Source organism: Rhopalosiphum padi, chromosome 3 (assembly GCF_020882245.1).
Source record: "Rhopalosiphum padi isolate XX-2018 chromosome 3, ASM2088224v1, whole genome shotgun sequence".
Taxonomy (NCBI): domain Eukaryota; kingdom Metazoa; phylum Arthropoda; class Insecta; order Hemiptera; family Aphididae; genus Rhopalosiphum; species Rhopalosiphum padi.
Genome location: NC_083599.1, coordinates 41460390 through 41473966, shown reverse-complemented (window position 1 = coordinate 41473966; position 13577 = coordinate 41460390). Strand labels below are relative to the sequence as shown.

The 13577-nt window shown below is 27.8% G+C and overlaps 1 protein-coding gene across 1 annotated transcript; it reads right to left on the bottom strand.

Annotated features, from left to right (window-relative positions):
* Nucleotides 1–3306: 3306 nt before the first annotated feature.
* LOC132923957 (bifunctional coenzyme A synthase-like) lies at nucleotides 3307–6195 on the bottom strand. Its single transcript, XM_060987973.1, has 6 exons — nucleotides 5333–6195; nucleotides 4693–4841; nucleotides 4421–4630; nucleotides 4087–4341; nucleotides 3848–4024; nucleotides 3307–3593 (listed from the first exon to the last, which is right to left on the bottom strand). The coding sequence occupies exons 1-6, from the start codon at nucleotides 5889–5891 to the stop codon at nucleotides 3396–3398; spliced, it is 1548 nt and encodes a 515-aa protein (XP_060843956.1). The 5' UTR covers nucleotides 5892–6195; the 3' UTR covers nucleotides 3307–3395.
* Nucleotides 6196–13577: the final 7382 nt, after the last annotated feature.

Below are 13577 nucleotides of genomic sequence, written 5' to 3'. Positions count from 1 at the left end.
ATGTTGATTATTAGAAATTGATAATAGTCTAAAACACCATTTAAATATCCATCTTTGCTCAGAAATCTTGTATCGTGTTTGTATATTTAAAATACATTCCATGGAACTAACTATTTTTAATACATCATACATAAATATACTAGATGATGGCCAATATGTGACCTGCATATGTGATGTCTATTTTTTATAATGTTTAGATTAACTAATAATTTGTTGAAACATATTTTTTAATATCTAGAAACTATGGACTTGAAAAATGTATTTATAACCCTATGCTAATGCATATTAAGTATTATCTTTTGTAAACTTAAATCATTTAGTATGAAGTACAATAATATATGATAAATTAGTTTTGTGCTGTGAAAGAAATTGTTCTTTGGATATTAGTTAAAGAGCTGATAAACCGTGATCTACTTATGTTTAAGAACACTTACATTTTTTTGTTAAAGTATACTTTAACTAACATCAGTTGCAGCTGGTTTGATTGATGGAAAAAATTAAAATTCTGTGCATTCCAAATACAGGTGATAGTTAAAATATTGAATGTCTAGATTTGCAAAATTGTATAACATGTAAAATTACAACTATTTATTCACAGCATTACAGTAACTGTGTTCCTTTTATTAAGTTTTGAAGTCTGTAACAACGATTAGGTATGTACTTATAATATAAATATAATAACTTCCTTTCTTGATGGTTAACAATAAATTAAACGATAAATGAATGTTGAACGGATGATTTCGGTCAATCCATTAATATTTGTAAAACTAGATGGGTCTATTATAAACGAAAAACAAACTAATTTGACAGACAACAGGTATTTGTCCATCTTTTTACTAATACATGTTAATACACATTTTATTCCTATGATGACATGGAGTAGTGATTACTGATGAGCGATGGGCCGACGGTCATATTTTTTATCACAATGACAAAATCTTTTTTGTCACGCTTATCATTAATCACAAACATGGTCTTAGATCACGAGTCATTACTTATCTCATTAGGAAGCTTCGCCTTCACGAGTGTTATGGTGTTATCTATCTCGGAAAAACATTTAAAATGTAATGAAGCGTACGGAACTACGGACTAATGCATGTTTTATGTCCGTGAGTCGTAACGAACAGTTAAAAGTTCATAGGTCACAGAGTAAGGTCCGATAGACATATATATATATATATAAGCTTATAGTATTCAGTATTGTTATTAATCATACTATGGATACGGCATTCCTGTTTTCGTTAAACATACACCAGCTTTAGGCCAACATAACGGAGAGATAAACGATGATTTTCAATCGCACAGAGATGCAACGATGTTGCTGATGTCATGGTATCAGTTGTATTGGTTACACATTTTTGTACAATGCCGAATCCGTAAGTTTAATGTGAAGTTCTATTGAGATATTCTCTACATTGTGACTATGAAACACTAGATTATTCTGCTGTTCATGATCATGCTTTACAACCAATGTGTATTTATCCGAAAATAGTTTACAACATAATTTAAAATCTAGCGCCGTCCATCTATACACAAATGGTCATAACATTAATGAATTACAATTAATTACACGAGTTAAAATTTTACGTTTAAACTTTGATTTAATGTGTCGTGTTGGGTTTAAAAACTGAATAAATTAACATTCGATATTTTATCAGTTTTCAAGCCCATTTGGATTTTATGATGTAAATATTAGTGCAGTGGTTTGAGTTTCAGTAGTCTTGAAATATTACATGTACCTGTGGTATGGGACAACAATATTATAAAATGTCATTATTGTTAGTTGTGAATTGTAATTAAGTCATTCAGTCATAATTTAAGGTGAATCTATCAGTAACTTATCGTGATGGCCAATGATTGATAATACATTTTTAATTGTTATATTTGTTAAAAATATAGCAATGTACATAGATCGCTCCATTATTTTACTTATCTTAAACTTTTGTGAGCTAATGAATTATTATAAAATTGTATTTTTAAATTACAATCAAAGGTAGTCTATTAAACTAATTTTGAATAAAATTGTAATGACTTAAAAAAAGTCAGTAAAGAGTTGTTACACAAACGGAATCTTTACTTTAAACAATTTTGAACAATATTAAATTTAGGTAACTATATATTTACTCTAAAAAAACTATTATCGTACGATTAATACATTGGAAATTAATGATGAACTGTGAAAATTGCAATTTTTTTTTTGAAATTTCAGATATTAAATAAAAATTATTTTGCAATTTTACTTCTAAAAACATATTAATTCTCAGTTTCTAAATGCATATAGTTATCGCTCACCAAGTATTTAAAATAGTCTAAAAATGCGTCTCAAGAAGACCATAATTTTAAACTTCTTCTATATAATAATATTTAGCCAATATAAATTTATATTTATCTAATTAAATAAGTTTGGATTAGAATTATTTATAAGAATTAACAGCTTATGGTATGTTGGGAACTAGCAATCTATTATATTATTCTTCAAATGAAAATGCACCATATTGAACATCATTATAAGCAATGGAACATGAACATGCCACTACTACTACCACAACTGATGCGCACTGAAACAGCCAGTTTTGAGATGGACATGTGCAATTTTGACCAGTCTTTGTCTGTCGCGTTTGTGCATTTTTATTTGAAAAATAGTATAGCATTGATAATATGTTGTATTAATAAGGTATTTAAATACCTATGAAGATACTGAAAGTTATTTGGATGTTTTTTTACCACAAAGAACAGAATATTTTAAATATTCTTTTAAAAACAAAGTTTTCTTAAATAATGTTCCATGTAGTAGTTATTTTTTACTATCAATAAGTTTAATTTTAATGAAGTAAATTATGTTTAATAAGATATACCTATATTATTAAATATAGATACATGTATATATTAATGAAATATTATAGAATATTTATAAAACTTATTATCAAAATAAAATACTTACATTAAAAAATGTGTCTTGTCATAGGTAAATGAACCATGATGGTAGCTCGAGCAATAAAGATTTTATTTCTTTAAGAAAAATTGTGAATAGTTTTTATTATATAATTTAAAATGTGACATAATATCATTAGTTATTTTCAAAATGTATATGTTTTTTTTTCAGCCTATATTTTCTCAATATACCTATTTTATAACCTTCAGTATTCTTTAAATTAACAATATTTATGGTTTTTTTTTGTAAAATTTCCAGTTACAATATTGTCAGTTATTTTTTTTTTATTATTACATAATCATTTTATTATGAATAATTCACCATTAAAAAAAGATAACAAAAAAAAAAACAACAAAATTAAAACATTTCACCAATTAATCTAAACAGTATACATATTGTATTTATATAATAAACCAAAACCTTTTTAATAAATGTAATAAAACATTTTAAGAACTTAAAAAAATTAGTGAATACTAGAAACTCTACTCGAAAGACTATTCCATGCCCTTTTAATTTGAACATGAGTAAAATTATAGCTCCACAATGTTGAAAATAAAACATTTGCATTTTTAACATATTCACAATTTGATGGCTGAGAATTAATTCGGTCGAGCGCTTGTTTTTCACTCAAATTATTGCGCTCTTGAAGTCTTTTGGTAGCCTATAAAATATAAACTATGTAACTTTTTTTTAATTAGAATCTAAACTATAAACAGCATACACAATTACAATATTTTTTAAAGTATATTTAAACAAAAATGATTTATTATTTAATTGAGATTGTCTATCAAGTATATTTGATAATTTAATAAAATATATGCTATAAAATAAACTCAAGTCATCAGTTAATTCATTGTCTCCAAATATTTTTATTTTTTTTTTATTACTATTATTAATTAATGTATGATGTTTTACTTCGTTTGGTGGAATAATTGAAACCCATATTTCATGACAATGGTATTGCCAATTTGCACTTAAAAGAACAGCTGCTTCTAATACAACTATATTATGATCTTTGGTCGATTCGATTATTGATTTTACTCTTTGCAATATTAAAGGCCAAATTATTGTATTTAATTGTTCCAGTTTATCCTAAAAAATAACATACAATAATTATGAAATATTATAAATCAATACTGACACAACCTTGTTACCTTGTTATTAAAAACTATGGCACCTAATTTTTTTCTGTCTACTTCATTATTTGCTGTCAGTATGCTACGACCAAACACATCAATGATATCTTGATATGCAGGCTGATTTATATCATAAAGCCTATGTGCTAAAGTATCAGCATTAATTACAAAAGCTCCTAGATCTTTTAAATAGTTAGCAATAGACGATTTTCCGCTTGCAATTCCACCAGTTAATCCAATAATATATGGACATGAGGGTATATTATTATTTGGCTAAACATAAAAATATTGAATATATATAGTATCAATAAAACATAAAACTTCAAATTATTATTTATTATTTATTATTTACTTGTGGTGGTTTTAAAAGTGTACCTAACAATCTCATTCGATAATTGCTTGAACTTATTTTTTGTTCTTCTTCATCACAACAATCACTCGTTGTTTTATCCTCCTCTAATAATGGCACAGGTAATATATCTAATGGTCGTAAACCGGCTTTAACTCTTTTCTCATTAATTAACTCACCACCTTTCATGGTTTCTTCACTTAAAATAATCATCTAAAATATAAAATTAAAAATACTAAACGAATAAATGCAATTATAAAATATAATTTAAAAACCTGAAATGTAGGATCATGAATTGTTGGACCATAAATATCATAAATAGGCAATACTTCATATTCTAATGTTGGATCAATATCTTTTAAAAATCCTTCAACATTACTTATTCGAGTATTACAAGGTTCAATAAGTTCCTTTAATTTTTTAGCTGAAAAAATTAAATAGAAGTGCTCTAAATTCTTTAGTTAGGTGTTGTAATAAATAATAATCAAATATGTATAGCTTAAAACAAAATAAATAACAGTTATTATAATATAAACTGTAATTTACATTCTAAAAAATTATTTAAATGTTGTAAGATAGTGTTGGTAGTTACAAAAATGATAATGTTGTATAATAACCATTAAGTAAATAACAAAATAAATAAATTGTATTAATGAAAATTTTAATAATTTAAAAAAAATATTAAAATATTCTTATTTAATAGATTTTTATTGAACTAAAAAGAATTTTAAAATTAAATTAATACTATTTTCAGTTTATAATAATTTAAACTATTTGTATAATGTTGATTTAATCAGTATTAAAATTACAAGTAATAATTATATTACAGATCTATGTTTATGTTAAACATTTATTTATAACTAGGTGTAAGTTTAACTTAATAAATGACTTAATTTTATTAAGATATTAACTTACAATTTAACATGGAAATGTCGGTAACGCCCACAGTTAATTTTTTGGTGCATTTTAGCGCAGCTGTACTTAATAATATTTTATGACCTTTGTGAAGTCTATCAAAAGTTCCGCCTAAAACTACACTCTCGTACAGTTCATTTTCCATTTCATCGTATTGGGTAGTTTCCTTTGTATCAATTGAGCTGTAAGCTTCATTTGGTTGCACAAATACAGTCTTGCAATTAGGAGACTTGTTACTTAATGACGACATTACATGATGAAGTTGTTCAGACTTTATGTGGTCGTCATAGAAAATAACATCTACAGGTCGTTTAGTAGCAATCTGAGAGTCAAATGTGCCCTTGAAACCACATAAAAGGATACGTACATCCACGTTCATGGGACTTAGATTTTTATAAGCATCAATCATCATGAATCTATGTCGTACAGTTTTCTTATCCAGCATTGGAATTGGGAAAAAATGGACGTAAAGTGTACTCTGTACATCGCGTTGTATTTGCGGAAAAATGCGAAGCAGGCGAAACGGATTAGAACATATCAACAACCCAGTATTGGCCATTATTTATTTATACAGAACAAACACGTCTTATCGGTAGGTATCACGAACGTTGGACGCCAATTAATGATTTTAAAAATGAGTGATTTAACTCAATAAAAAAATTTAGATTGTAAAAAATTTAAATAAAATATGATATTGAAAAATCAAATTTCAATGACATCAATTATACGAAAAAGTTATGCAATATATTTTTACGAACACCTTATAAAGAACAAATATTTCACCTTGGTAATTGGTTGAATGATATTTCCATTTTCCGATTTCGCGCTCGAGACTCGAGAGCCGAGAGCTGACGAATGTAATAATACCTGATAACTAGATAGCATTGATTATATTATAATAACAAACGCTGATAGGTTATCACTGAACTACATTTTAGAACCATAGAATGTGGACAACGGACTACATTCCACTTATTCCAGATCCAGATTATCCAGTTACAGTACTCTAGGGCACATAGGTAACAGTCCAGGGTTAAAATTAATGAGGTTGTAATAAAAAAATCACTCAAAATAGCAATATTTATACATTATTATGTTGTTTTCTTTCGTTTAATCGTTTATCACTTTTAATATGTAGTGATTTACCTCCAATATTGTCATTATTTATTATTTTATTTAGATTATCATATTAATAATTAATAGGGCAGAGGACTTTTAGCTATTAAAAATCACCAAATATGCTTTTGAATACCCAAAATATGCAGTTATATGCAAAATAAAAAAATATCTAAAATATGCATTTTATAAATAAAAACAATTTTTTTTTTGTATTTTATTTGATAGAATTTATTATTTTGAATTAATTTAATTTGTTGTACGTAGGTATTACAAATTTAAAAGTATTTAATAACCGGTAATACGACATCACATCGTAAATTATACTCTGTACTATTTATTAATAAAATAAGTATAAATTAATCAAATCGTCTTATTGGTAATCTTCAAACACTTCTAGAAAAAACGTACGCCCACGGACAGTTAAAAATCATAGATATTTACGACAAAAATTAAAAATACCTAAATGTATGTTATAGTTGTATTATTTAAAATGAAAACATCAGTGAAGACAAAATTGACAAAATTGACAAAATTATTAATTAAGTTAAAATATGTCTCCAAAAGTATAAAATGGATGAAATATGCCAAAAAACAAAAAGAATACTCAAAATATTATGTATTTATATGCAAAATAAAATTTCAAAACTAACTCTGTGAAAGCATGAAACCTAGGTATTTGTTTCGTACTCTGCTATTTTCGTGACTATGAAAAACAAATATGCAAATGCTACAAGTCTGGCCTAATAATTAATGTATACTGTATAGGCACCTATTATACCTACCTACCTAACGCAAACGCAAAGCATAAAAAGTTATGTACACTTAAATGCAATAAATAGTAAAACAATGCATAGTCATAATTTATAATATACCTACCTAATTGAGTTGTATTACAGACTATTAACTACAGACAGACTGTAATAATTAATAATACATAAAGTGAATTATAATAAGTCATTAAATAATTAAATAATTTCACACGACACACGCATTATCCGTATAGGCGATTATGATAAATACATTATGCCTACCTACTTAAATTAAATATTTAATACATTTTTTTTATATAATAGCTAATTTAATATATATATATATATATATATAAATATGTATAGGTATTATAGGTAGGTAATAGGTACCCATACTGTAATATAATGGTTTTAGTGTTACCTATCATAGATCATAATGACATAATAAGGTGGAAATCACAGTGAATCATAATTAAATGAATTGAATTGAGTGTTGATAAAAAAAACACATAGTTACAGATAGTTATTTATATAAACGTTTTCAATTAACCATCTAACTATCTTATACCAAAATTATATGCAACACTCAAATAATACAAATTATAAACTGTATTTATAAGTTTTCAGTGCCCACGGCTCAGTATCCTATTTTTTATGAAATCACAAAAGCCTATGAATTTTTTTTTATAAACATGAGCTGCCAGAAGCGGATTTCTCATTAGCTGCAGTGTTGGGAATAGATAAGTAATAATTTATCTAGATAAAGATAAAGATGAATGTACTAATTTTTATCTAGATATCAGATAATTCCATTTTTAATTTTGCAAAAATATTCAGTGATATAAGTATAGGTACCTATAAGATAAAAAAATAAGTTATCATTTAAAACATTTAAAAAAAACATAAAATAAAATAATTATAATTCTCAAACATATATATGATAATGCATTCTCTAATTCAATAATTAAAAATAAAAGCTTTAACTTGAAAAAAATAATAAAGTTAATTTTGTAATAAGTTTTGCTCTTATAAAAAATTTAAAAAATATAATTTAAATAACATTTTTAATTTTCAATTTTTTTTTTAGTAAAATAAATATTAAATAATAAAATAAAATTAAAATAAATAAATATAATATTTTAGTTTAACGCAGAGTAAAACAAAAACTCTTTCAATAATTATATGAATTAATAATTTTTGTAAAATAAAAAAGACATAAAGTATGTTTTCATTTATTAAAATAATATTACGCTTTACAGTCAATATTTACAATGTTCTTACTTCGCCGTTAAATGGATTGTAAGTTATAATTTGGTCATGTAATATTAAACAATATGCTGAAGTAGATACAGGAAACGCTTTTTCGGTTTCAATCTCAATTCTTAGGTCGACAGTCGATGTTTTCACATTATCGTTTTGTATACTCATACCCACAACTATAATCGGTAACGTATTTTTTTGTTGAAATCCGATCGAGTCAATAGAGGTGTAACATTATAACGAGCATAGTACGATTTCTGGAATTCGGCGTATACCCTTACGCAGTTACGCCCGATCACTTTCTTATCGGCAACACTCCAGCTGCGTTACTCGAGGGCGATGTGTCTACCACACCTCCAAATAGGCTGACGAGGTGGCGAAGAGTGACACCATTGTCGCAACAGTTCTGGTACCGCGAGTACTTGCAGAGTACGTTGCAAGCAAGCGAAAGATGGTGCCGGTCCAAACTCCAAAGTTCCGAACCTCGTTATTGGCACAATCGTACTAGTCCGAGAGGATAAGCTCTCCTCGCAACATTGGAAAATCGGTCGAGTAATCGGAACACACTCGGACCTGACTGGAATAGCGAGAGTAGCTGTTGTCCGCACGAGTCACGGTCAATGAAAGCGAGTGATGCGAAATTTGTGCCCCTTGCCTGGAGCAGATCAAAGATGAGCAATACGATAAATCATCATGTTAATTGAAATTTTTTTGTGTTTTTTTTTTTAATTGTCTACGTAAAATTGTGATTACATACAATTCATTTAAATGTATATTATTATTATTATTGTTTCTATTTTGTTATATCTTATACACTAATGTCAATATTTATATGTTTATTCACCGAGTCATTGAACTCATTATTTATATATGTTATTAATTAATTGCCAGCTGTAGATTTAAAATGGTATTTCAAGGCGGGCGATATGTCATGTACGTAATTAAATTTCATTATCGGATATTATATTTTCGGCTGCCTCGAATATCGGTTATACTTATAAATAAATGTTGTGTTTAAACATTAATAATGTTTTGTTTATTATTATATTGTTTAATATATGCAACATGGCTAATAACAAATAAAAGTCAACAACCATATTTGGTTACGTTCAAGGTTAAACAAATATTTAAATATAATATAACAGTTGTCTAATTCATTCTTCGAAATTGTGTTTTGTTCGAAATAATGAATTCGTATATAATTAATGTAAGTATGTAATAATATTATAATATAATGTTTTTCAGGCAATTTGTAACTGGAAATAATATTGTTACGTATTTTTTTTTTTTGTTTGAAGATAATTATACCGAGGATATTAAAAAAAAATATGTATTAAAATGAAAAATATTATAATATTAGTTTTAGTATGTGTTAGTTTGGCTGGTAATGCACTTTCATTTTTTTTTGGAAATGCGAAATTAGTACTAAGTTTAGAATGTATAAAAAATATTTTTTTTTAATTTTTTTTTTAACGAACCCAAGCAGCAAGAATATAACGATTATAGAAAAAAACGAATTAATGTTAAGAGAAATTAATGGGTTTAAGACGGTAGAAAAAGACTTTCTGCGTAGAAATCTTCAGAAGCTGAAGGAGAAAAGGAAGGCTCGGGAGCAATTGGCTAGACAGGAATACCGGCCAGCCAAGCAAACGGGAGCGCATATAAATAATACCTAACCGCGCTAACCTCAGATCCGGATGCCACTGGACTGCAGGAACAGTAATAATAATTTGATAATGATAAATTAACACTGGTTGGTTGACGGTACCTACATTTTCGTGCAGTTTAATTTTATGTGATGATTAGGGCTAGTATTTTGTAGCATTTGTATTTTTTTACACACTACTCAAGGACATAGCTAATAAAAAACAAAACTCGATTTATACAGTTCAAATATACAATTTTGTTTTTGCTTTTTTTACTTTTTCTTATGATCGTAAATAAATGCTGTTTTGGTTCTTTTGTGTCAGTTTATTAGCTTTTTATTTAGTTTTTGTTAATTATATACGCATATTCGACATTTTTAGAACATTTACGTACACATATTTATTATAAATTAATATAACAGTTTTTAATTTACTTTTTTCATTATTTATTAAATTGTATTTATAGTTGTTCTAAGAATTAATTTGTTTGAACATATAAAAATATGTTTAATAAATTATTTTTTGATATTAAAAATGTTTTTCAGCTAAACTTTTAAATTGTCAAGTCTTTTTTGGTTGCATTTTCCTGGTTAGATAAAATACATTTTTTTGTAGCATTATTGGCAATTTTTTAATGTCTTTATTGTAGGGTTTTAGTCTATTATTGTCCTAACCTTAGTGATGATATTACTTTGATTTATGTTCTATATGGTTTAATATATGTATATTATAATTTATAACTGTTTGTATTTATTATATTATATTTTATAATTGTTAAACAATTATACATTGCAATGTAATAATTAGATTATTTAGACTAAATTTTTTTAATAAAATATAATATTATATATATTGGTTATAAGATAAACACAAAAATATAGTTACAAAAAAAATATTTATTTATTAAAATACATCAGTGTTTGGCTGTTTGTCTTAATATAATACAATTGAGAAATAAAATAAAATTTATAATTCACATTCAATAGTGGAAATATTTTTAATTTTATGTTTGACAAAAAAACCAAGTTTTATACTTTAATCAGCAGAGCTAAAATTAAATACAAAATATTAATATTAAATTATAAATATTAATTCAAAATATACTATAAAACATGCATTTTATCCAAAATATGCAAAAATATGCAAAATAAAAATACCACCATTTACATACCGTACAAAACGTTCGCGATCGATTTCTATAAATCCGACAAACACAACAGCTGCAGCTTAGCAGTGCTCCTCTCTGGTCACAGCCAGGAGAAAAGCAACCGCCACAAGAGCAAGCGGCGGAAAAAACGCGTTTTGTGGTAGGTGGATCCAGTGCCGTGATAGCCGAGGAGTTGGAAACGATAACCAAGGCGTTAGGGGTACCCTCCACACCAGCCGTGAAAGTATAAGAATAGTAGCATAGCAGGCGCGGCTCCATAGAAAGTTCAGAAGCTAAATGAGAAAAGGAAGGTGTTTGCGCCGCCAGCACTTGCTTGGGAAGTTTGCTGAGCGACTCACGAAATGTGTGGGAGCAAAATGATAATAGCAAAGATTGTGGTACAAAGAATATATAATAATTAACTGAAATGTCGCATCAAACAATATAATAAATAATATAATACGTTACAACGCCGAAGACGTCTCTTCGAACGATTGCAATAATAATAATAATAATAGCCACAAGACAATATACAATAATATGAAATAATATGAAATCATGTAAAAGGCACAACAGGTGTGCAATATGGAAAACCAATATAAATAATAATAATATAATAATAATTTAACGATACCGCCGATCACAGCTGGTTGACGTCGGGATCCCACGACGATTTCCGCGATGTCTCCAAAAAATAACTCGTATTGACACAGCTGAGCAGTGGACCGGTCGCTGACCTCTCGCAAGACGCGTTATAACGCCGCGATTTGTAACAGACGCACACGCAATTAGCATGCGGCGGGTGATGTCCGCGAATCACTCCCGCACACACAATAATAATATAAAAAAGATTGGCGATCGACGCAAATGTATAATAATAATTATAACGCCGTCGGCCTACGGCACACACTGCGATCGACAAACGCACAGTCGGTCAAACGTATGGTTTTTCGTTGACACACGACGACAACGTCGGTTGTGTATATAAAAAATGACCAACACCCGCGGTCACGGCGAACAATCCCGGACGGCGGTGTAAAAAAGACAACATGGCGATGGCCGGACCGCTGGACAACCGGTGGTCAGCGACGCCGGTCGCCAAAAGTTCGCGCAAGTGCACGTCGGCGTCGGAAAGTCAGCGGGGTGATAAGACAGGTGTCAAACGGACATACTGTTTGTCACAGTCGCAAAAAAGGCTCAGGTTCAAACAGAAGGCTAGGGAGCAATAACTGGCTAGTCAGAAATACCGGCTAGCCAAGTAACCCGCGCCAACCTAAGACCCGGAGGCCATCGGACTGCACTAGTAACTCACTAAAGCCGCGGGATTATAATTTTTGATTATTGTGTTATGCATCATAACTACATATGAAAAATATAGAAGTAAATAATTATTATACAGTAAAATACTCAATATTAACTTTAACCTAATAAGTAATAACTATTATCAGTGGCATGCATATATGAAAATTATTTTCACTGTGGGCCAATTTACCACTATAGCGTTATAGCATACTAAAGCTACAACTATATAAATGGTTTAAGACGCCGGATGCTTATAATAATTACAAACAAATAAAGATTGAACAGATATTATTATTTTTAAATATATACTATAAATATTGTGTTATATTAACTTTTCCATTTTTTTTTTTAAATATTGATAATTTATTGCATTTATATTAGGTAATTATAAATTATAATTAATACTTTAGTATAATATTACAATTTACAATAATCTAATATTATCCTTGTTGCTTCCATAGAGAACAGTGAACAAAAATCCTTTGAATAATGACAATATGTCCAATATGATGTCCTAAGTATGGACAGGTCAAGGGGTACAGTTATGTAAAAAATAAAGTACCTACCTATATGGCTATATACATAAAAAGTTCTAATTTAACCTGAAATTTCAGTACGAGTCCTAGCTATATAGAGAGTGCTTTTTCAACTATATATACTACTGACTAATAACTATTACACATTATTGAGTATACTATATATTATTGGCCACTAGGCACTATAGGCAGTTGCCTAGGGCGGCAAATTTTGTAATGTCTTATTAAAAATAATCAAATGTATAAAAAAAAAATTAGAAAATTAATTATTTTATATTTACGAAAAATAATTAATAATGTGCGTATTTCTTTATATTTTATATTTTTGTATATCGTATATGGTATACGGTTTATCTATCTATTTTGGTTCATCATAATTTATAGTCATTATAAATATAGAAAACAGTTTTTGATAATACTATATTTAACACGTTGGTAAGATAGCAATCGGCATAGCAAATCTAACAATTGAGTCTTCTTGTTTCA